This window comes from Phaethon aethereus (genome assembly GCF_964289735.1).
Source record: "Phaethon aethereus genome assembly, chromosome: 2".
Taxonomy (NCBI): Eukaryota; Metazoa; Chordata; class Aves; order Phaethontiformes; family Phaethontidae; genus Phaethon; species Phaethon aethereus.
The window spans coordinates 92,977,286-93,002,041 of NC_138582.1; the positions used below are offsets into that span (position 1 = coordinate 92,977,286).

Below are 24,756 nucleotides of genomic sequence, written 5' to 3' on the forward strand. Positions count from 1 at the left end.
GCAGGGCTCCTGGACGGGCGGCACCGTCTTGCCTGCTCCTCTGCCTGTTCTGTGTTGTGTCAGTCCTGCCTGCTCCTCTGCCTTCTCCTCTGCCTGTTCCGTGTTGTGTCAGTCCTGCCTGCTCCTCTGCCTGCTCCATGTTGCATCAGAGTCCTGCCTGCTCCTCTGCCTGCTCCTCTGCCTGCTCTGTGTTGTGTCAGAGTCCATTTGGCTTTCAACTTAAAGAGAGACTACAGATGTATTTTTCCCTCTATGGCTCTGTACCGTACTCACCCCGAGTCGGCATAACTGTAGGCCCAACAGCCATTAAAGACGTACGCAAACTATACTTTAAGAAAATCAGGTTAAAAAAACTCAGGGGCAGCTGCCAGTGAGTCAAATTCTAGAGCAGCTGCTCGGGCTTCAGCAGCTGGTCAGTGTTCATGCCTTTTCCCCGGTGTCCTCCTGTCATTCACAGCCCCAAGTTTCACTTTCATTTCACTTGGGCACTCAAGTTTCAATTCTCTTTCCACATTTCTTCTGGCTGCCACCTCCCTCAGCTGCCAAAATACTTGTAAATCCACTTGGAATATCACTGCTTTTCTTTTTGCTTTATCATGCTATTCCTTTTCCTTTTTCCTTTTTTCCTTTCCTGACTTCACATCTTTCAAATCTGTTTTTCTCAAGTATCATAGTTTAAGCCATTAAGAAAGGGGAAATTAAGAAGGGCCGAGTTAATCCGGTTCCTAAACTTATTTGTGAAACAAAGTAGCAGCTTGGGAACTATCACAAATGGGGATGGGCTCAAGTATTTTCTGGACTCGGGGAGTGCACTTTCAACTGCTACCCTCACCCGTGTGCAATTTATCTTTCCTTTGTGGATTTATGAATGGAGCAGCGGACCTCCTCTTTCTGTCATCCCCTTCCCCCAAAATTTAATTCCTTTTTCAATCCCCATGGTGTTATCTTTTTGGAACTATGTCAGGTTTTATTTGAATCATGTATTCTCAAAGTATGAAACGTTATTTCTAATGTTCGTATCGTTGTAAGTCTGATCCTGCAAATTCTATTCAGACAAAATATCCGTTCAAATTATTAAGCAGAAACTTCAAGCCTTGTTTCTGTGCTTCCATGATTCCAGCTTGGCACATTCCCTGTGACAGCCACGGGAATTTTCCTTTGAAAAAAATAATCATGACAATATGACAAGAATTGATGTAATTCTAGAATTACTGCTTCATAATGACACGGTAAGAAAATAGTATCCTGGGGTATTTTGATAGCTGCCTTGAATAAGGTGGCTACAATATCCCTACAATAACTGTAGGGATCTGGAATGATTCATGGGACCAACCAGGCCCTGACCAGCAAACGGCATAAAATAAAGGAGGATAAAATGGCTTTATGAGACTTTCTGCACCTATTCTGCACCTTCCTGGCCCTGTGACCAGCAGGGTCTGGGATGAAGGGGTAGGACCTGACCCCTTTCTCACTCCCCTGCTGATGCCAAGAGGCTGTGACAACAGTGACGGTGCTGCTGTGACGCTGATGAACAAGGAGAGCTGCTGTCAGTCAGGTTCAAGTCCATTTGCGTTACTGGAAGAGAAGTGAGCAGCAATTCAGAATGCATAAACCTAATGTATGGTAACTACAAATTAGTCCTTTTAATTTTTTTTTAATAAAACCCATATGCTTGCTGCATATATATTAAAATGCAGGATATGGTTTAGTCTATAACCACTATTCAAGACTGCTCTGTGGCAAATCTGAGTGATGCATACAAGATTATTAGAATCCATGTGACATTTTCTTAGTTGTTTAATAAGCAGCCGCTTTGATTGTAGCACGATCGGCTTCTGGACAGATAGATAAGGGGGAGTTAGTGTTGGCAATTTATACTTTGTTGCTGTAAGCAGTTCAGGGATGCTGCTTTGCATAATTGTAATTAAAACACATTTTATTCTTCACTGTGTTGTTCTGCAAGCCACGGGCTTGATTTCTGTTTTCAAATATACCATCTTTATGTAAATGTGTGGGAACTGAAGCAAGGAGCATTGCAACTTTCTGATTACTCAAGAGTACTGCTTAATCTTGTAATTGTAGACTCGTCGTCGTCGTGGGTCGCAACGGTTGGGAACAGAACAGGGGGAAGGAGAACAAAGCAAGCCTCCTATTTCATGACAAGACTATCCCTCAGCCATTTTGCCATACTTTTTCCTGTAGTATTCCCTGGATTTCCCTATTGTCAAACAGCTTGGTAGAAAGCCACATGGTACCGTAAAGGTAATAATTTAAAAACGAGACACCTTATGATAACAACAGTTCCAATTGCATCAGAAATGTAAAAGCCTGTAGCAGCCACGTTTCTGTAATTGGCATTATTCCATCGGTGCGGCAGAGCTCTGGGCCCAGTCCTGCCCGCTCTGGCGAAACCCAGGTGCCCCTGCGCACCAAAGCCTAGTCCTCGGCCAGCATACGGCCTTATCTCGGGAGAATCTCTTAGCCGGGAGAGGGGGAAGTTTGCTCCTCGGCTGGTCGCAGATAAGCTGCTGCGCCGTTCCCTCTGTCAGCGTAACTGAACTCAGGCGGCACACGCGCGGCTCAGCCGGGAGTCGGGCCACCGACACCGACCCGCCGCGGGGGGGGAGGAGGGTGGGGCACGGCTCCGCGGCCACACGGCGCAGCGCACCCCCGCCTGAACGCGCCGCGCTGGGGCCGGGGGAGCCGCCCGGCTCAGCTCCCGCGGCCCGGGGGCAAGCACAACTGCTTCCCACCGACGAGAAGCGGCCGCAGCCAGGGAAACGAGGGCTGCCCTGCCTCCAGAAACCCGCGCGCGGCACGGCGCGAGCTGTGGCCCGGGCGGCGGAAGCAGCCTCCGCCTATTCACGCGCTGGGCGCGGGCGCCTGCCGCGCGCAGACGGGACCCCGGCCCCGCTCCCCCGCCCAGGCGCAGGGAGGGCGGCTGCCGCAGGCCCAAGCCCGCCGCAGCCGCCCTGCCCAGGCCCCGACGGCGGGCGCTGCGCACGCTGGCGAGCGTGCTGACGTCAGCGGCGCCGATAGGCGGAGAGGCGCGCTCCGCCCGCCCCCTCCTGGCCGTGTCCCCCTGCCCTGCCCCCAGCCGGGAGCTCGGGCTCACTCCGCGCCGGCCGGGGCCGCAAGCGCCAACGGCCGCCTCTCGCTCTGCGAGCGCGCGAGGGCCGCCGGGCGCGCGCACACGGGTGCCAGGGAAGGGGGGGAGGGGGAACCGCTGCGGGAGCCGCAGACGCCGCCGCGAGCGAGTCCCGCCCTTCCCCCACCCTCCCGCCCACTCCCCACGCGCGCACACGCCGGGACCGTTGCCCCTGCGCGCGCCTCTCCCGCGCCGGCAGGGCCGCGGCAGCATGAGCGGCTCCTCCTGACCGCCGCCCCCGGCCGCGCCGCGTCCCCCCGCCGCCCCCGGCCGGGCCTCCACCCGGAACCGGGCCCCGTCGGATGCTCGCGCCCCCCCCGTGCCGAGGATGCTGAAGATGAAGCTGCCCCTGAAGCAGACGAGCCACAAGGCGGCGGCGGTGGAAGAGGCGGCGGCAGCGGCATCCGCCGCGGGGCTGGGACTGAAGGAGCCCGGCGGTGCCCTGGACTGTCACCTCCAGCTGCAGCAGGTGCCCCGGGCGCCGGCCCGCGGGGGCGCCGCCGCGGGGAGGGGGTGCGGACTGGAGAGGCCGAGCCAGCTGCACGGTTTGGGGCCGGGGCCGGGGCCCGGGCCTGGCCCACCGGCCTCCCCCGCCGCACTCGCCGCTCCGGGCGGCGGCGGGCCCGGCTCGGCGGCCGCCCGCACCGACAAGGAGACGGTGTACGAGTGGTTCGGGCTGGTGCTGGGCTCGGCGCAGCGGCTGGAGTTCATGGTGGGGTTGCTGGACCTGTGCAACCCGCTGGAACTGCGGTTCCTGGGCTCCTGCCTGGAAGACCTGGCCCGCAAGGACTACCACTGCCTCCGCGATTCGGAGGCGAAGGCCAACGGGCTCAGCGACCCCGGGCAGCTCGGCGACTTCCGCGACCCGGCCGTGCGCTCCAAGCTGATCGTCTACTTGGCCCTGCTGGGCTCCGAGAACCGTGAGGCCGCCGGTCGCCTCCACCGCCTCCTGCCCCAGGTGGACTCCATCCTGCAGAGCTGCCCGGCGCGGCGGCCCCGAGCGGGCGCTGCCGAGGAGGAGGGGGCCGAGGAGGAGGACGTGGTGGTGGTGATGGACGGAGCTGGGGAAAACGGGCAGGCCACCCTCCCTGCCGCCCAGAGCCTGGGCTTCGGCGCGCAGGAGGAGCTGCTCCTGCTCTTCACCATGGCCTCGCTGCACCCGGCCTTTTCCTTCCACCAGCGGGTCACCCTGCGGGAGCACCTGGAACGGCTGCGGAGGGCCCTGTGCGGGGACCAGGAAGAGGAGGGCTTCGGCCGCCACCAGGCCCAGGTAACGCTGCGTCCTCGCCTCTTGCCCCTGCGCCATTTCATCGGGTGGTTTCCTCCTCCTTCCCTCACCCCCTCCAGGTTTTCTGGGAGCTGAGGGCGGCCGCTTGCCTTTCCCCAGAGCCCCCCGTTGGGATGTGGCCCCTCCTGTCTCGCCTCGTTGCTCGGCCTATTCCGCCCCCGGGCAGTGTAGGCCCCGGCCACCCCTACAGCTGCTGTAGTTTCTAGTACGAATTTCTGGCTGTGACATAACAGTGCCTGATTATGACGTAGTAGAATCGGGGAGGCAGGGCGGACTTCTTTTTCTAGACTGCCATGCTTTTTGGAGCGCTGCTTTTGGAATGCTGTGTTGCTGGAGCACAAGGTGCAGAGTACTGCTGCAGCTTGAGAGACTGCCTCGTAGGCTATAGGCCACTGAAGGAGTTGTACCAGGCAGAAGTACAAGCAACAGCTTGACTAAACTTGTAAAAATAATAATAATAGTAATAGTAATAATAATAATGCTGGATAGAAACCACACAGTCTAAGAGAGCATTCTCTAGGGGCTTAAAACAACAGAATGCGTTGAAATAATTCCCCCCCCACCAAAAAAAAAAAAAAAAAAAAAAGGAGACTTAGTCTTGGACCTGGCAAGGTTCAGGGCAGCGGTCAGGGGCCAGCGGCTCTAAGGCTGGTTCTCTGAAAAACCGCGTTCAGTAAGGTGGCTGCAGACGTTTGGGAAGGGGTAGTAATCGTTTTACTGAAGGAGCAAATTAAAATGTCACAACTGGAGCTTCTGTTCAGAGGAAAGATGATTTTTCTGGGTGGCTGTCAGGAAACGGCAAAGCACATCTTGGAAGCAGATGTGCCACTTGTTGCTAGAAGGCGGCTGTCGCCGAGAATGAAGACTTTCAGTGAGTGGCACTGAAGCATTCTCCTGTGCAGCAGCTATGTTTAAACTCGGGTTTTCCCCCAGGGCCATTCCTTGCTACCTTCTTGAGGAGCGTTGGTTTTACAGTCTGCCCCATATTTATGCAACCAAGCCATCGTCTCGGAGCTCTGCAGTTTTTGGACTATAGATGGCCTCTCATGCACAGAGGGAGAAAGGGCTGGAAGATGGGTGTTTATAATGCTATTCATCTGAGCACATCAGGTTTTTATCGGGTACTTAACAGAAAAAGGTACACAACATTAAGGATTGGGGGTTTTTTGGTTTTGTTTCTACGTTTCCTTGCAGTGCTATGCAATTCAGTTGCTCATAGAAAGCTGTTTTATGCTGCCAGCCATATGAAAGGCATGCCCCCTTTTTCTGTTTGGTAAAGACGGGGTATGCTCTTGAGGAGCACTTGGAGGAGACTGGGATGAATTTCTAAGCCTTCAAATACATTAAGTAAATGCTTGTATCATTTTAAGGCCACAGCACATTTGGCAGGTCACAAACTAGTGGGTAGATGCTATGGCACTGAGATTATAACGAATTCATAGCATAAGTCCAAAAAGTGTTTATTTTGGCTCCTTGACCTGCATCAAGTCTAGCTGTATCCCAAAATGAATCCTGGAAGCCCATCTTTAGGGGCAGAAGATCGAGTTGCAGGAAGTGGTAAGGCTGGACACTGTTCTTGCTGGGTTTGAAGCTCGAATAACTGGAAACATGCTTCTTGCCTGAAACTGGCACATCAACTGTAAGCTGCTCAGCCTGTCCCACCAAATGCAGTAGGAGATCAGGCTTTCATGAACTATTGGAATTGAAGTCTGTTCTGTGCAGTGTTCTGGCTTTGGCATAAGAGCAGCCTTCCAAGTTGTGGTGGTTTCATTTACTCAGGGAACACGGACAGACCCAAATCAGCTTGGCTGAACATCTGTGTCACAGTATTACCTAGTGTCTACAGAGGACTGAAACAGCATCCTTTCTCTAGGCTTTTTTCTTTCTTAATAATTAAATTGTAACTACAGCAGAGCCTCTCTTGGGTGATGATGGCTGACAGGCAACAGAGGGGTCAGTGGGTTTCTGATGAGTGTTTCAGTTCATGCTCTTAAGGGCAGTGGGACTCTCGCAGATGAGACGCTGGAGGAAATGGAGTTAGTAGCACGGTTAAAAGACTTCCCCGCAGAATGCAGCTGTACTGTTAAATTGGACTCGGTGTAAAGTCTTGTCAGGTGTCCACAGGCCTCCGTTAATCTCTGAAATTTAAGTTCTTTCAGGGCTCTGCATTTGTGAACTAAAACGCTTCATAAAGACCTTTTCGAATTTTCCTTCGGCAGGGCTCCCTTTCTGGCTGTAACCTGCTCAGCCGTGCGGTACAAGCAGCTTTACACCCCGGCCTGGGCCGTGTCCCCAAGGGCCAGGCCGCCGGCCGCCGCGCCTCACGGCGGCACGGGAAGTGCCCGGAGCGGGCGGTTCCTGTCACGTTTAGTAATGGCCGCACCTGGAAGGACTTGAACTTTCTTCTCCCCTTGTTAAATAGGGACAGCCGGCGGCTGAAGAACCGATAAGGGGTGGGGGCAGGCGGGGGAAGACCACAGCCCAGAGAACACCGTAACGGCCGACGGGAAGGGGGTGACCTCTCGCTTTGTTTGCGGGGCGGGCGGATCGGTCATGACGCCTCCCCCGCCCCGTGAGGGCACAGCCCCTGTACTCCTCCGCCCGCCGCCGCCGTGCTGGTGGGGGCGAAAGGGCCGGTCCCCGGCGAGCCGCTCGCCAGGCGGTCATGCAGTGACTAATGGTCACCGCTGCTTCCCGCCCCCGTTCAAGATGGCGGCGGCGGAGCCTGCGCTCCTGGTCACGTGCCCGCAGGGCGGTTTCCTCTCCGTCCCGCCGTGGCGGGGGGGGGCGGAGGGGAAGGCATCCTCTGTTGCATAACGGAAGGGTCTCGTCCGTTCCGCCCTAACGTAGCGGCGCGTGGGCCCAATCACGCGCCGGCTCCGCCGCCCCCGGAGGTTGGAGGAGGCCCGCGCTCCCGGCCGCCCAGTGGGAGGGTGGCGTGCCGGAGCGTGCCGCCCGGCGCTGTGGGCCCGGAGGGTCCGCCTGGGCGTTGGTGCGAGGAGCTGTCCCCGCCTGGAGCGCCGGGGGCCCGCCGCCCTTCTCCCGAAGCGAGAGCCCCGGAGGGGCTTTGCGGGAAGGCTTTGCTGCAAGCACGGCCTGTCCGGAGAGGGGCTGCGGTGTGCCCGGTTTATCGAGCAGATAGACTACAAGAGAAGTTTTGTGCTGAGAGGCAGCTAGCTCAGCTCCTGTCTTCCCTTCCTTAACGCTCCCAGGCTTTCTCAGGTCGTCTTGTCTGAAGAGGGTAGGAGAACTGTTGCTCACATGACCCGTGAAATAATACCAAGCAGCGGTGATGTGAAATCAACCTACAGAGGTGATGGAGTTCAGACCTGGAATTGAACCAGGTAGTTGATTTGTCAGGTTTAGGTTCTAAATTCCTTAGGGCAAGGACTGTGTTATTGCATGTGGCGTATCTAACAAAATGGCTTGGTTTGAGGTGTTGGGGAGCTGTGACATGTAGCTGTAATGAGCAGCAGGTTCACCTACAAATAATTTGTGGGTCATTTACTACAACATAAAGCAATTTGCTTTTTTCCATAACATGGATTATGTTTTCTGGAAAGGATCCGTGCCATCTGGTAAGAATGAGCTCACATTAAAGTTGCTTCTTGACAAAGGATTAATAGGATTGCTGCTCTTTTGGTCTGTTATTTTAATGACCCTTTAAGAACAGTTCTTAGGGATACATTTTAACAAATTTAGTTGGAAATGGCTGATAAATGGAAAAGTTGTAGGAGATAGGACTGTTAGAGTGGGATGGGCAGAGGTAGGGTTGCCTTGTAATTGCATGAACTTTGTTTCTTCAAGAAAGTGTTCTGACATACTTTTTTTAACTTAAGGTAGAAATGATACTATTTGCAGATGGACTTTGAATCTAAAGTTGAAGTATAAGAATAAATCAGCGTTCATATTTGTAGTCATAAAACAAGCATTAATGGGCAAAGAGTGTGCTGATACCATTGTATATATTGGTTTAAGTAACAGAACACATAGCTTAACTCTTGTGTTGATTATATTTGTTTAGTAAGTGCATCAGTATCGACGCTGTTTGACTTTATTGCTTATCTTGCTCCATCCCATCCAAGATCTGAGATCAGAATGCTGAAGTGCTGAAGGTGGTCTGAGTATGTGCTAACATAATACATGTGGCTTGTGTTAGACACTGGAACGTTTAATCAGGCATACTTGACGGTAGTAGAACTAAGGTTCTGTTGAAATACGCAATCTCCTGGAGATAATGGTTTGCTGAATAGTAGTATAATTACCTGACTGGAGGATTCTTTACAGAAAAAGTCTGTACTTACTAACAAAGGGAAAGTTTCTATTTACAGAGTATTTTTCTTAGTAGGCTTCTATTTATAGGATATTTTGTCTGCAAGTTAGCAGAGAGCTTTTATAATTGATCTTCAGTGACTTGCAGCGGAACAAGGTAGTAGAACTTAATTTTAGAATCTAAGAGCTCTGTCTGTGGGAACAAAAATACAGGCAATCCCATTTTGAAGCTGCAGTGTACTCTTTTTAGTGTCATAGAGTTGAGTATAAGAAGTGTGTCTTCAGACTCTGGTTTAAATAGGAGACAGAAATATAAAAAAAGTCGTTTTACTCTGGGCAAAGATCTTTTAAAATGGTGGTATGCTACAGGAAAACACAAATGTTTTACAAGTTTTGCATACCGAGATAAAAAGTATTCTGGCTCCCTGAATGAACCTAACACCCTTGTCTCTGAACAGGGATTTCTCTGACTCCAAACAGGAGTTAAGGATTTCCAGAAACATTACTGGAAGTTTTTTGGAAAGGAAGTCATAACTAGATAAAAGACAATGCCTAAAATGAAAGACTTCTGTGTAAATGTGCATGCTCCAGGAAATTGCAGAGTAAAAACTTTCACTGCTGTCAGTTGTTTTAGTCGTTTAGTTCTAAGTATGAGGTGTTAGGACAAGACAAGTTTGTAGCCTTGCTCAGCTCCTTTATACCAGGGTTAATCAGCCTCCTGCTATTTACCATGCTGGTTTCTTCTCCAACATACTAAATGAGCACTGAGGGCGTTGACAATATACCCATGACTTCCTAACATGCTTGCATTTAGATTACTGTTGTTAAGCTGTGCTCTGGTTTTCAGTGTTGCCCAGTGTTTACTTATTTGTAGATAGCAGGATCTCAGTGGGCTTGGAGTACCGAGGACTTTCAGCTCTTTCTAAAGAGCTGCAGGAAAGATGGTTGTATCTGTGAAACCACTGAATTCTGTAGGATTCTGTCTACTTAAATCTGTCTCCTCATTTACTTGCCAATATCAGTGTCTAGCCATAGCCGCTCTAGAAAGCACCACAGTTGATTCTCTGTTGACTACAATTAATGCTAAATGTCTGCTTTTCCTTCAAGACTTGGTGAATTTCTGTAGTATCCTCCAAGTCTAAGGCTTTGTACTTGCAGAGGACAAGCTCAGAGATAGCTCTAGAAGCTGTGTTCCTTCGTGAGCTTCTTGCCTTTCGTCAACCTCTTAATCTTGTCCTTTTTTGGAGAAGAAAGTAAAAATACTTTTAATAGTGAAAGGAGATATAATGCCTTGGGAAGTGTCTTAAGAGTGAGATAAGAACATGACAGAGACTTTCTGTTATGTGGAACTGTCATACGTGAAAGAATACTTTTGAGCTATTCTGCTTAGACCTCTCAAGTTCCAGAATTGGACAAAATTACATATTACCCTCTGCCAGTAGTTAAAATTGGTAATGAAGGCATCGTCTCTTCTCAGTACTAATTGTACTTCAGTGAACCATTCTGAAGGGGCAAATGTTTTTAAAATCTTTCCATCACCGTTGTGAGAATAGTTTTTTGTATCAGTCTGAACTAATACTTTCAAGTAATTTTATTCACTCAACAGATAATTGTAACAGTACTGAAGTTGCACAAAGTGATTGGATGAGCAACCAACTGGTGATGCAGTAGCATCTGAACTATTGCGTTGCTGGCTTTAGCTTCAAGTTTTCTACTTTGTCACAGCCTAGCTAGGTTGGGCTGAAACTGTGATTTAAGTCCAGTTAAAAGTTCAGATGCAGGTGGGGCTTGGAGAAAGAACGTGCTGCGTTTCTAGCAAACACAAAGTGTGATATCCCCCCAGAACTGTAAATGATTGCTGTAGCTGACATGTCTGGTACATCAAGTGTAATTGCAATAGGCCTTGATAGCTGAAGTTGTTAATGCTGCGTAAGAGGTTGGTATGCCCTTTGCCTCAAAATTGTCACTATTTCACAGTGCTATAAGTTAGTCAATATGTGGTTGCTGAAGCTGTCATATGGTGTGCTTTTCCTCTGTGAATCAGCTGATGTTTTTTCAAAAGGTTTCTGTCTGTCTTGTAGTGTTTGGTTGCTGCCTCTTATAGGTGAGCTCTTAAAATAGTTTCGCTAAACAAATATGCCTTAAAGTACTCTTGGGCAATTGTGCGTTCTCTCTATGCAGTCCAGCTTACTAGATACGAGCTAATAGGGCAGTTGCACATGATCCATTTGAACCATACGTTCAACTGGTCAGGCTTTTTATTTCGTGTATTGTGGGATTCTATGCCTGGTCACAGAACCACAAAATCACTGAGGTTTGCTGGGACCTCTGGAGGTCATCTTGTCCACCACCTCCCCCTACTTAAGCAGGGATACCTACAGCTGCTTGCTCAGGACCATGTCTGGATAGCTTTTGAGTGTCTCCATGCATGGAGACTCCACAACCTCTCTGGGCAACCTTTGCCAGTGCTTGGTCACCCTCACAGTATAAAAGTGTTTCCTGATGTTCAGAGGGAACCTCCTGTGTTTCAGTTTGTGCCCACTGCCTCTAGTCCTGTTGCCGGGTACCACTGAGAAGAGCTGGGCTCCATCCTCTTTGCACCCTCCCTTCAGGGGGATGGGGGGGTGAGGTGTGTGGGGGGTGGGGGGCGGCGTGTCCCTGTGTCCCCTTTTCTGCAAACCTCTTTTCTGGCTGCTTAGGCCCCAGCTTATGTGGTGCCTGCAGTTGTTCCCCCCCACGTACACTTTCACTTGTTGAACTTAATGAGGTTCCTGTCAGCCCATTTCTCCAGCCTGTGATTCTATGTGGAATAAGCATTATTGTTCTGGAGGTTGATGCTGCATGTGAAAAGGTAAGTTAAAAAGGAAGCATTTAAGTTGTTTGTGGGCTGTGGCCAAAAAGAGAAATCATTTGGTAGATCTTTGTGGTCTTAGATCTTGATGCCGATTCTGTTCTTAGCCTTGTAGGACAGCTCTCTGCATCTCAGGTCAATCGGATGGTGCCATTGCTGGGTCCAAAGCTTGCAAACTGAAGTATAACTTAGCAGCAATGTCAGTTGGGCAATTGTCCTCAGTCTTGATCTTGCATTTGGCTAGCAGCTTGTCCAGACAGTAGTGGATTTTTTGCATGGGAGACAATCTGTTGTATCAACAGTTGTCAACATTAAACACATTTTGGAGCATTGTTGCCCTGTATGTTTGTATTTGTGAATATTAAATGCATGTGCTGGACTTCCGTTTAAGACTGCGTGAATGTTCTATCCCTATATTGAAGCAACAGCAAGAATTAGGTGATAGGGTGTGGATATAGTTGTAAGGCTTCCTCTATGCTGCTGTTGTCATCAAGAGAGGGTTCAGCAGCACACAAATACACGTACAGTTTCAGCTGATTGTTGCTTCTTAAGAGGTGTCATTTAGCCTTTGTGCTAAGATAGCTACATAGCTGTGTATCACAGTTGTGAAGCAATAAGGGTGGTAGCTTGTAAGGATTGTTTCAAGAAATCATGGCTTTGGTCTTGTAACGGGCACCGCACCTATTAATGAGTATTCTGGCATCACTCAAATTTCTCTAAGGTACAGATGCTGTAGTTGATAACTCGTGATCATGAGTTAGACCTTGATTCTTCCAAACTGCTGTCTTTCATCTGGTTTTGTTTGCCAGTTCCCATTTGTCAACTGGCACAGCTCATTCGTTCATGTACATCTGCACAGCCTGCTGTCCCTAACAGCACATTCACTGAAGTCTTGCAGACAAATAATCTTTCATATTTGGGCATGTAGAACTAATCAAGCTGTCCAGCTACTGTAAGCAGGTTTCCCTTGTTAGTGCTTATCAGAGCTGATGCATGAATAGTTCTTTTATGAAAGTGCAATGCAAACATCAGAGGACTTATGTGCATCAGTCAGTTGCTCATGATGATTAATAGGCTATCCAATAACAGATTTCATTACCTATTGCCAAACCAATACCAGCATGACATTTCTTGATCAACCATCTATGTTAATAGAAGGCAGAGTTGGACATCTGTCATGTGTAGAGTAGCTGAGATTTGGTCAGCTCACATACGTTAATTATACAGAGCAACGTCCTTCCAAGCAGAAGAACGTCCTTCCACTTCAGACATTTGGTGCTTGTCTTTACAGTCCTAGGAAACATCTCAAGCGATAGGTGGTGTTTTTGTTTTTTGGTTTTTTTTTAATATGGCACTTGCTTTCAACCATTTGATGAAAGATGTCTTGGATACAAAACTCTGGTCTAGATTGTGAGAGCAGACAATTTTTAGAGTGCTCTCTTAGCTTATTTCACTTTCAAGGAGAAAGGTGGTTAATCCTCTAGCCCGTCACAAAGATCTGTGCAATTATCAAATTAATTATCTGGCAACTGGTTTGGGGCCACCCACATTCTTGCTTCACTGTATTTTAATCGTTAGCAGCAGTGCTATGAGCTGCAGTGAATCCTTGCATGTGAAAAGCCTTACAGTGAGAAAGGCTTACGCAAGATTTAACCTTACACTTGTATGTGTTGTGTGAGTACATTTTATTCATTGACAGGAAATGACTAGCACAATTAGCACTGCACAGCATGTCCATCGACAGGAACTCCTCGGGGAGCATACCCAGTTTTAAAGGACTTTTGTTTGTGGTGTGACTGGCACCAGGTAGCAACCCACAAAGTCATTCTTAGTATTCACTGGCCCTCCAGACTGCCTAGACTTTCCAGTGTCTTGTATGCTAGAGTTGTCCGCTCTGACAGTGCCACTTGTATTTTAGTTACTTTTGAGTGTTGGATGTAGGACTGTCTCAGCAGCTAACACCAAATTTGAAGAGCTGTAATGCAGCTTAGGATAGGATCTGGAGCTGGCACAGACACTATCTTACAGTTTACAGCCTGCAAGGGTGAAGCTATGACTGCCGCGGATTACCCTACTGCCTACCTCCTGCATTCCACTAAGTATTGCGAAAGCTGTCATTCACAGAATACATGCAGTACGTATTACTGGTTTAACTTTCTAGGTGAAGAATTTTTCAAGTGAATAAATTATGAACTTTTTTACAGTTACGATGATTTATAAAATCATCAATATCAGGACTTGTTTAAATACAGTTTTGAACCATGTAATATATTTTGCAATTTCGAGGAAGCCCCCAAATGTGGATGTAGTTTGCCTGGTACAGAACTCTGCCATGGATAGAAAAGTAACCATTCTACTAATTTTCTGCAAAAACATTTGAACACTGTTACAAAGATGATGTATATACTAGGTGAGAAGCAGTCTTCTAGTATTAGGAGGTGTGGCAGCAGTATTTAATGCTTCTTTGATGTGAGCTGAGCAGAATACATCTCTGAAGTCAGTCTTATTTCCACATCTCTCACAATTTCTTTGACTTCTTAACTAGCAATTAATTATTAGAATAGACTAATTTATTTTTCCATTAATCAAAACAAATAGCCTGATTTTGAATGCTAAGGAAGGTCTGACTTTAAATTCAATTGTTTTTACATCTATTTGTGAATTTAAAAAGAAGTAATTGATTAGTTGGAAGTCTCAACTTGTTCCTTAAAATGAATGAAACACTGCCCTCGGCTCTTATGCTGATATTTCAGAGGTGGAAAAAGACATCTTAGAAAAGTAAACCAAGTTGAATAGTTTGAGAGCCTCTGTCAGAGTTAATCCAATGTCTGTTGTCTTCTGTATGCAGTGTGAAAGAAGGATATCAAAGCTGCTTTTGGCAAAGCATGTGGCTGTAGCTTAGGGAGGACCTTACTTCTGCCAGAGAATTGACATTGATCTTTGCTAGAAATCTTGATTCAGTTGTTTGACTTCATGTCAGGAAGACATTCACCCTCATACCAAAATATGTGCTGAACTTCCTAGCTTGCTTAGTTTGGACACAGCCAGTTAATCATAGTGCGAGTGCTTTTTGTGGACAGTCTTGAATGAATCACACTTTTGACAGGGTGACTTTAATGCTCAAATGCCAACAGTTTTGTGAATAATGCATGATCAGGAGTTAACATTTGGAAAGTGAAGTACTTGGGTTTGGTTATGTCCACAGTTATTATGAAATGTCTGGCAAAACAGTATCAGTGGGAGTTTTGAGGAGGGCTGAAAGTGGCTCTCTCCAGAGCATGCTTGTGCGTTGTGTTTTTTAATTTTTATTAAATTAAATGTGGAAATTTGCTAAAGGTGTTAAAATGCAATCTCATTGATATACAGCTATTTTCCTTTCTTATTCCATGTCAGACATTGCATTCATAATTTATTAGATGTTTGAAGCATGAAATACTGTTTTGATCAGTTAAGTTTGCTGAGGTGGTTTACTGAGTGGCTAGGGACTTGTGTGAGTTTTATCTTGAGGAAACAAAGCATGCTCTGTATTTTAAATGTGATTGCTTTGAAACCTGAAATTACTGACACTCAGTGTAGAACACAAACTGTACACTGATTTAGATGAAACAGCTAAAATTTCATTCAGTTCCTCAGACCATCTGTAGTGGGGTCTAAAGGCACATAGATATTCACTTGCTAATTGTGTACTGCTGTTGACGTAACTGATCAGAGTTAGGTTAGCAGTATGCCCAGGGCAGGTTTGATGCCTATATAATTACTGGGTTCTAAATAAGTTGAATGTATTGTTAGGAGCTGCCACAGTTTGTACCCACGCTATAGATGTTGTAAAGCTGGTTTAGTAAGATGAAGCCAGCTTTGGTTGGCACATCTGTCAAATCTGAAGAAGTTCATTGTAGAATTCACAAACTGCAAGGGGATTCCGATGTCTTTTGACACCTCTGTGCTTCCTTATTCTGGTCTGCCTGTTGTGACAGTTTTGGGGTCCTCGTACCAAACAAAGTAACTAGTCTTGGCTGCTGGTTTGTCCTGCCATGTTGCACAAGTCCTTCAGGGGGAGAAAAAAAAAAAGTAACACGTATTCTGGCACTTATTTTCAGAATCTTATGCTTCCTATATTTAAAAATAAGAGTACTGTCTGAAGATTTGTATTTTTCCTCTACCCATCTTTTATGAAGGTCTTTCAGTGGAGCAATGTTCTTCATCCTGAATGAGAGGAACAGACTTTGAACTTTTAATACACATTTATTCCAGAAAGTATCCATTTCTCCCAGGGATTTTGTTTTATAGAGCTACTAACAAGATAGATATTTATTTACCTTCCAGTTTTCATGCAGACCAGTTGCTAAATATTTGTTGGGCATTGAATATCCTCTAACTTGCTGCTGTTGAAAGCTTTCCCAAGAAACCTACCCTCTGTTTTAGCTTCCAGTGCTTAATAAAAAATAGTATTTAGTTGATTTATGATGCTAAACAGAGAACCACACTCTCTTCCCCTCCGTGCTGCTGTGGATGCTGCTACCATCATTATGGTATTTGCATATTGATGGCATTTAGGTACTTGCTAAGCTCATATGTTATACGACTTGTTACAAATAAATAGAGGTGCCTCACTTAAAATAGATTAATCCAGAAACTCACTAATAACTTCCAGTATTTCCTAGTTCTTTGTGGAGGTATCTTTTTAAGGCAATGTGTCGTTTCCTTGAAACATGGAATTACACTCATCAACTGGCAAAAACAGTTGCAGCTAAAGTCATTGGACATTTTAAAACATTTCTGCTTTAACAGAAGCTTGGTTAGTCTTTTTTTTTTTAAGATGACCTGGTCAATGAAGAACACGTAAATTGATACATTAATGTTTTATCTTAATTTGGGAAAAAGCATTTAGGCTCTTGTTACGCTAGAGAAACCACTTGAAGTCCATGCTCATCTAATACTTTTCCCTAATTTATCGTTGTTAGCCTAGCTTGTTCTGTCTTCTCTTACTTATCTGTCCATGTTATTTGTCTTTTATGATTTCCTGTTCTGTCCCTCCTTATGCACTGTATTAAAACAGTAGTAATTCTTGGCATATAATTGTGGAGTCTGCATGCAAATATTGGGGGAGATGAGCTTTCCATATGTCCTTTTCTCTGTGGAAGAGAGGGTGTTGGTGGCAACTGGTTGCATTCTGAATGTTTAGTTAGTAAGAGGAGCATGGATTTAGCTGTTAGGACCCTATGTCCTGATAGGCTGTCCGAAAAGTTATTCATGGTTTCCTATATAGAAGAGGTGGCAGGCATGAATACAATTGAGGAGAGTATGTTTAGAGTGTAGTGAGTAGATGACTTCACAGGTTACTAACTGAAACAGCTCATACTAATAGTAAACTGTCACTGAAGTTCTGAGCTAATGATATTGAATTGTCCAGCTTGAGATACCCTAAAGGCACATGATCTGTCCCCCACCCTGTTCTGTTTTTAAAATAAGGTCAGTGAAACATTGGAGGTTGTAGCTGACAATAAATAAATCAAGAAAAAACTGTAATGGCAAATGACCACCTTTTTGCCACTGTCAAGAACTTCAGTCAGGATTTTCTCCTGTAGAATACCAAATAAGGAACTTTTTTTTTGTAATTTCTGCTGTTTAGAGCAAGTTTTGATAACACACGTTCTATTAAGGCACTTCCTTTTTTTTCCTTTTCAATTTAGAATGACTTTTCCCATAGTGACTGCATGTCAAGTAATGAGACCAGTTTGCTAGAACGAACCACAGCACCTCATGATGGACTACCAATGGCTTCCCATAGACCTCAGCGAGAAGGTATGTTGTCTGAGGTTTCTTCTGAGGACCACTTTAAGGTTTTTTTTAACACTAAACTCTACCTGGAGTTGTAGAAATCTTGCATCTGTCTTGCTGTTCATCTGAATGAGAAACTGCAATGATTGGTAAGTGTTAATAGCTTCTCTCCTGTCTACTTGGTCTTTTCTTTATTATGACAAGTTGTCATTCCTGTTAACTACTAGCTGCTAGTGACTGCATGCGTAAAAATTGATTGCAAATGGGCTTCCTCCTGAAAAAAGAGGTGGTATTTGGGAGAAAACAAGAAAATTTAATGCAATTGTATGTGTTTAGATGTTTTTTAAGCAAAACTAAACATGAAGGTACTGTGAAATAGTGGATAGCTTTTGCTACTTGATTCTGTTGTATTTGATTAGTCTTAACAAAGAAAGAAAGAAAAAAACATATTGGGAGGTTTTATAGAAGTGGTAGTTTGGAGAAGTGAGAGGCTTTTCATAGAAGTCAGTTGTCTTTTGGCTTTGTTGGGGAGAATGAGAACAAGGCTTCAGAGCGTAAACAGAATTCTTCTCTGCAATTGCCAGCACAGTTTCTTCTTTTTGAAGAAATGAGCATTATTGAAAACAGATTTACTCTTACCCTTTATTCTCTAACAAGATTAGTGAATCACTTGTCTATTCAAAAGTAGTCTACCTTATCCCGCAGATAGTGAAGAACTGGCAATCTGGGAAAACTATTGCTATTTCTTTTGTCCTCATCAATGTCCTTTTGTCTCTACTGTGGAGATTTAATTATGCTTTGAAGGCAGGCAATTTGAGAGTTTTAATTCCTTGCTAAAAAACACAGAGAAAGATTATGGCAGATTACAGACGACAAACCTGTTTCAAATCCTTTTACTGCATTGAAAGTGTTCATATTCACAAATTAGAAACACAAAAGGGAGACTCTCTTTAGCGATGCTCTTCAATTAAGTAACAGAAGCACATAAAAGTTCAATAATTGAATGTAGCGAAGAGCTTAAATATTTCTCAGCATTCGTATTATCATAGCTAGAAACGACAGTGAAGGATGAGAATCATTTGTCATATTTGCTGTATAGGTATGTGCTAGAATTGAGAGTCCCTGCTACAGAAATCTCCTTACTGGGTTAGAAATAGCACTGATAATAAGACATGGTTTTTGTTCTCAGATGTGATGAATATGATTTATAGAAATCTTGACTTTTTTATACTTACAATGGGAACAGTGTGATGTATACATGCTTGACTTAATTGTCCTGAATGCATGTCCGTGGCCAGAATAGATGTAGAGATGTAACACGCCTCATCGACTTGTACATGCAAACATTTCTTCTCGGTCTAGCCATTTAGAATATTTAAAATGTGATTGTGGAAACAGAATTTTAAAGCGGTCTGTTGAAACTGTGGAGCTAAAGCTGTGCTGCAGCAATCCTGTAATTACCTGTTGTATCACTTATTACAATGAAGCATGCAACAGCAACACGAAGAAGTTAAGGAAACTGAATATACTACATTGTGCAATAGAATTTCTTTATACTTGAGATCAAATATACTCATCATTGAGAACATTCAATAGTTTAAAATAAACACAATCTCATTAGAAAAGAAGCTTGTCTGTGAATGTTAACAGTGTTAGTTTCCATAATTACGTATGCTAAATATATGCATGTAGTGAAATGCAATTTAAATGACTATTCTCAGTTCCAGTCATGGGAATCAACTTTTGAATTAACTTGTGACTATCAACTCAGCTGATGGTATTGATCTTAACATTGACCATTAAGAAATTTTACTGCACTGAAATTCGTATTGTGCCATAGTCTTTTTTTGTAACAGTGCTTTTATCTATACCAGATGGGTAAAAATTAAGGTCACTAAACATTCGGCTTTTCATGGTGTATTGATGTATGTTATTGTCTGGCGTTCTTAGCTCATCTTGGATTTCTTTGCTTTGTAATAATTAATCTTAATTAACTGATAAATGAACTGGTCATCTAGTGCTCTAACTGCCAGGTAGAGGGTTACAACCAGTGAACACCAGCACACTCAGCATTTGTCAGTCTTTCTACTAAAAGAACTGGAAGCTGTAACACTATCACTAGGCTTATATGCTGGTTTATCATTCCTTTAGGGAAATTGCCAATACTTAGTTCTCTTAGAAATGGCATGTTTGATGGGGATGATACTTTAATTGTAACTTTAACAAAATTCATTAAAGGTGTTTAATTTAGATGAAATGGTAATTAGCTAATCTCCAAGAATGAGCTTTGTAACATACGCTTGTAGGACGTTGATTTCTTTTTTTAGTGTTGTGAGTAATTCCCAATATATTCCATGTAAACATGCAGTTAAAAATTGAAAGGAGAACGTTAGCTGATAACACCACCCACCTCCCCCCAAGAAAGAAGAAGTTTCAAAAACATTGAAAAGAGGCATTCATGGTGTAAGGCTGGTTGAGCTGTTTTTTAAACAAAATTTTGTACATGTAAAGATGTGTTCGTGCTTGTAAAGGAATAAAATTCTCTTGAATTCTTAGGCCACTGTAGCAGGAAAAGTGAAAAGCCCATCTTGGCTACATAAGGATTTTTATATAGAATATTAGCTGGGCAATGTTATGTGCCCTCAAAAAAATTTCCAGGCCTTGAAAGCCATATGGTGCTGCTGCTTACCAAGTCACAGCCAGAACTTGCCTATTCCTGAATACAGTAGACTATGGGGAAGAAATGTCAAAGGAGCGAGTACTTTAAAGTACCTATCTTCCTTTTCAGTTCAATTTAATGATACTCTTTGTAGTAGCCTTCTGCTGCTTCTCCTCTTCATTTTCTATTTGCTAGCACGCATTTCTGTCTCCTTCAGGCCTTCCCCAAGTGTTTCCTTCTGCTTAAGTGCCTTTCAGAAATGTGGTTCTTCTGCCTTAGTTTGCTCTCATTACTATTTGGTGTTTCAGAAGTGCGGATCTGGAACTCAGTGTTGCTGCCTTTTATCAGCACTTGTTAATTCTTGGAGTAAAGATGCAATTTGACTTCCTTTTACTGTCTTTTCACTTATGGTGGTTATATTGCTGTATTTATGTGATGTTCAGTCTAAATAGCCTTGGGTAACACAGATTCCCATGATCTGCAATGAAGGGGTCGTGGTCAGGCCAGAGAAATACTTTATAGAGAACAAAGCTCCACCTGCCCCCTGCAGTTTGCTGCAATAAAAAATAGCATCTGAGAAAGAGTGGGGTTGTGTGAGGCAGTAAATAGCATACAGTGATTCTCAGCGTGGCTTGGTAAATAGATACATTTTCAAACTGTAATTTTGGCATGTACAAAAAGATGTTTTTCTTTCAGCTGTACACATTGAGAAGATAACCCTGAAAGGAGTACCAAGAAAAAGGGCTGACAAACACTTGGAATACACATTCAAAGTAAGCAAATAACCTCCAGAATATTAAAGTAATTGTCTTCATGTTAGCTATGTATTGTAGACACCTACAGCTTGTTTCAACTACCTGCTCAGAAGGCAATTTTGAATTACATTAGAGTCTTAAGAGATTCTTGGAATTATCCCATAATTCTCTTGGATTCTGTGTGCAGATCAGGGGTTTTATGCAATTGTGGGCATAAGGTGGGAAGGTGTAAAACACCAGCCATAGCCAGGTGTGTGACATCAAGAAACTTGTCTTTTGCTAATTTGGGGTAAGCATTACAATGAATTCTAAAACTAGTTGATTGTTTGCTCAAGTGGCCTAGGAGTGCAGTTCTTGTGTCTGCAGCTATATATCGCTTGGAGTCATATAGTCATTTTAGATCTCTTCTATGAACATTTACCATAAGAGGATGGTTTTTGACAAAACTGGGGGTTGGTTGGTTGTTCATTAAGGTAAAAACAAACAAGCTAAAAGAAGTCAACAAACTTGAAAGCCTACCTAGTAGTCTTCATGTATTAAGATAGCCAGAGGCAACATATAAAACAATTGAATGAATGAGTGAATTTTAAACAAAACTGAAACACTGCTTCTTACTGCCTTGGACAAGAAGCTTTCCATATTGAGGCCTGGTATTAAAGGCTGTAGGTGTTAAGTAATAGCTGCTAAGGCTGTTGGTGGTGATGTTCTAATTGAATCAAAGTAATAATTTTCTTGGCAAGGACAGACTAACATTGTGAGTCATTTGGCCAATAGATGTGAGTCTGGTAGTATACCAGATTTTAACATAGAATTAAATTTTACCTTTTCTCGCCAAACAAAAGAATGTTTTAGATCAAACATTATAACTGGCCGTTTGACATGGGTCATGAGAGCTCTTTGAAGAGGCACGCTCAAAAAAATGCCATTTTGAGCTGAAAACTGATGTGTTGATCCCAAAATTTGATACTGTATTCTCTAAGTAGTTGTGAATTACTGTTTTGTCTTTTCTGGTATTACTAGAAGTTTAAAATTAGAGTTAAATTGACATGTGTGCTATTTCTGTTCTGGAAGAAAAGTAGGGACAACAGATACCTTCTTGTTAATCATGTCTGAAGGTGAAATTTGCAAAATTCCGCACCCTTCTTTTGTTGAGGTCAGTAAAGTGGAATTTAGCCTTCAAAGTCTTAAAGGTTAACTTGCCCAAGTATCTCAACCGTGTCATAGATCTTTTTTCCGAATAGTCTGTGAACTGAATACTAGGTAAAATGCAATAGTATGTAGGAGAGGTTTGTACAGCGTGCCCATATGGATTATTAATATTTAAAGTCACAAAACTATTTTGAAAATTCAGCACGTAGATGCATTTGACAGTGGTTTTGAATTTCTTTGTTAAAGGGGGAATGTGGAGATATTCTGAGTAAGCTTGAAACTCCTCCATCTCAGTTCTTTTAGGAAAGAGTTTCCTCTCCTCATCTGTGCAGGTATATACTGTGCTCCTCACTGCAGATCATTTTGTGCTTGCCCAGACACTGCTTTTTTAAGGTTATAACAGCAATTACAGTCATGGCTTCCCAACTGAGGGCACCAAGAGTAGTTGGCATTTCTGGGGACTAAGGTGAAGGCAGTTGGTGGTTGACATTATCCTATCAACTCTTGGGAGTAAATGAATGTTTATAATTGCCTTGTCCACTCCCATTACACAGAATCTTCCCATGCATGTGATGGGAAGCTTAAGCCCAGAAGTGGGCTTAAAGCCAGGCAGCTCTCATCTAACCAAGCAGCTTACTTCTTTTTTTCTCAAAATATGCATGTGAAGGTGCTGGTTTACTACTTGCATGTTGTGTCAGAACAATAAGCTACTGGAATTTTATACAAGCATATACGAAAATGCTGTCTGATTCTTGAGTAACTTTTTTAGTAGCTTGCAGTACTTTTTATGAATTGTACCCTACAACAACTTCTATATGACCATGTAAGATTCAAGCCTGAGACAGATAAAATTGTTTTGTAGGTAATATAAACAGAGAGTTTGTTTTTCTTTTTTGTTTTGACTCATGATAACGGCAGCCAGAGCTCAATCCAGTATATCTGACCTACAGTCCTTTTCTCTGGTACCTGGTTTTTGCAGTTAATGATGTCTCTTTAATACAAGTCCTGTAATTACAGAGCCTTCTGCCTGGCTTCTTTCTGAGTCTGTAAGTCAGTAATCTTCAGGGACTTCATTTCATTCACCTGAATTTGCTCAAAACTCCCTTTAGCAACAAATAACATGAAAGTGATCTTAAAATGTGCACTCAAAATTAGTATATGTTTTTGAAAAGGTACACCATTATCCCTGTTTTGCCTGGTATTTACTTATCCTCAGGTGTTAACTCTCATACTGAGATCACCAGATTTATGGAAGTGTTAAAATTAGCTAACTAGTAGGATATTTGGAAAAAGAAACTTTCCTCATTCTCTTTTCCTTCCTTACTAGGTAACCTGGTCCGATCTTTCGGTAACATGTGTTACAAAAACACACCAGGAGCTTCAGGAATTCCTGCTAAAAGTATGTATTGAATTATAAAAGCAGTGTTTACACATCAGGTTTATAACTTCAGATATAGTTTAGGAGAGCTGTGACTTCTGTGATGTAATTATAGAAACAAAAGCATTCTTCTAGATTTTTGTACTTCACAATTGTATTAACCATTTAAATCATGTATTAACCATATAAATCATGGTGCAGCAGCTTGACAGATGAAGCAGCTCAACAGAATGTTTGGGGAGCTTCCCAGGAGGACATCTCCTCCCAGTTTCTCATCTGAAATTGCTCTTATAGTTTTAATTGAACTACCCTAAAACTGCCAGATGAATTTTTAATATTCACCTCAGAGTTTATGTATAGGTACAAGTACTGCTGATTGATGTCCCTGATAGAATGACCTTAAAGAGTATCATTTGTTGTTTTTAATTAATGAGGCAGAGCCATGAGCATAATAGTTCTTAATTTTACTGTTGTATTCCTCAGTAGAACAAAGGCAGGTATGTTCACTGTTGCAAGGAGTTAAATATGAGGAAAACCTAGCAACTATTTGTGTGTGCGTGTGTTTAAAAAAAGTTAAAGTTCTCTAAGTTGTTCTTCCCGCTGCCCCAAGAAGAGAATGCATTTGTGTGTGTAGGCCACATGCAGACACCATGAGTATGATGACCTCAAACTGTGTGTTTCATTGCCAGTGTTTAATATTTTGTGTTCCAACTATTCTGGGAAACGCTATATTTAAAGTTGTTGTGGTTTAACCCCAACCAGCAACTAAGCACCACTAAGCAGCTGCTCGATCGTTGTCCCCCAGTGGGATGGGGGAGAGAATCAGAAGAGTGAAAGTGGGAAAACTCCTGGCTTGAGGTAAAGACAGTTTAATAGGTAAAGCAAAAGCCACACGCAATTGAAGCAAAACAAGGAATTCATTCACCACTTCCAATCAGCAGGCAGGTGTTCAGCCATCTTCAGGGAAGTATGGCTCCATCACACGTAATGGTTACTTGGGAAGACAGACGCCATAACTCCAAATGTCCCCTCCTTCCTTCCTTCTTCTCCCAGCTTTATATGCTAAGCATGATGTCATATGGTGTGGAATATCCCTTTGGCCAGCCTGGGTCAGCTGTCCCGGCTGTGTCCCCTCCCAGTTTCCTGTGCACCCCCAGCCCGCTCGCTGGCAGGCCAGCATGAGAAGCTGGACAGTCCTTGACTGCTTAGCAACAACTGAAAACATCAGTGCATTATCAACAGTTTTTCATCCCAAATCCAAAACATAACCTCACACTAGCTTCTGTGAAGAAAATTAACTCTGTCCCAGGTGAAACCAGAACAAATGTCCTCACTGTTCAGGGCACTAATGAAAGATCTGCTTTGGGTGTGTTTTTATAGCATCTGGTGTTCTTAACTGCAGTGTTAATTGCAAGTGGAAAGCCAGTTACTGTACAAAGGTCATTGTCTTGTTCACTGCTTCAGTTATCAACATTATG

The 24,756-nt window shown here is 44.1% G+C and overlaps 1 protein-coding gene across 3 annotated transcripts in view; it reads left to right on the forward strand.

Moving 5' to 3' along the window:
• Nucleotides 1–3,476: 3,476 nt before the first annotated feature.
• The window catches only part of ZCCHC2 (zinc finger CCHC-type containing 2), a gene marked incomplete at its 5' end in the record, with an annotated part of 42,528 nt that continues 21,248 nt past the window's right edge, over nt 3,477–24,756 (forward strand). For all 3 annotated transcript variants that reach the window (XM_081996785.1, XM_081996786.1, XM_081996787.1), the window contains 4 exons: nt 3,477–4,418; nt 17,250–17,361; nt 20,693–20,769; nt 23,228–23,299. In XM_081996785.1, the coding sequence (XP_081852911.1) occupies nt 3,477–4,418; nt 17,250–17,361; nt 20,693–20,769; nt 23,228–23,299 (1,203 nt within the window). The remainder of the gene's footprint in view (nt 4,419–17,249; nt 17,362–20,692; nt 20,770–23,227; nt 23,300–24,756) is intronic.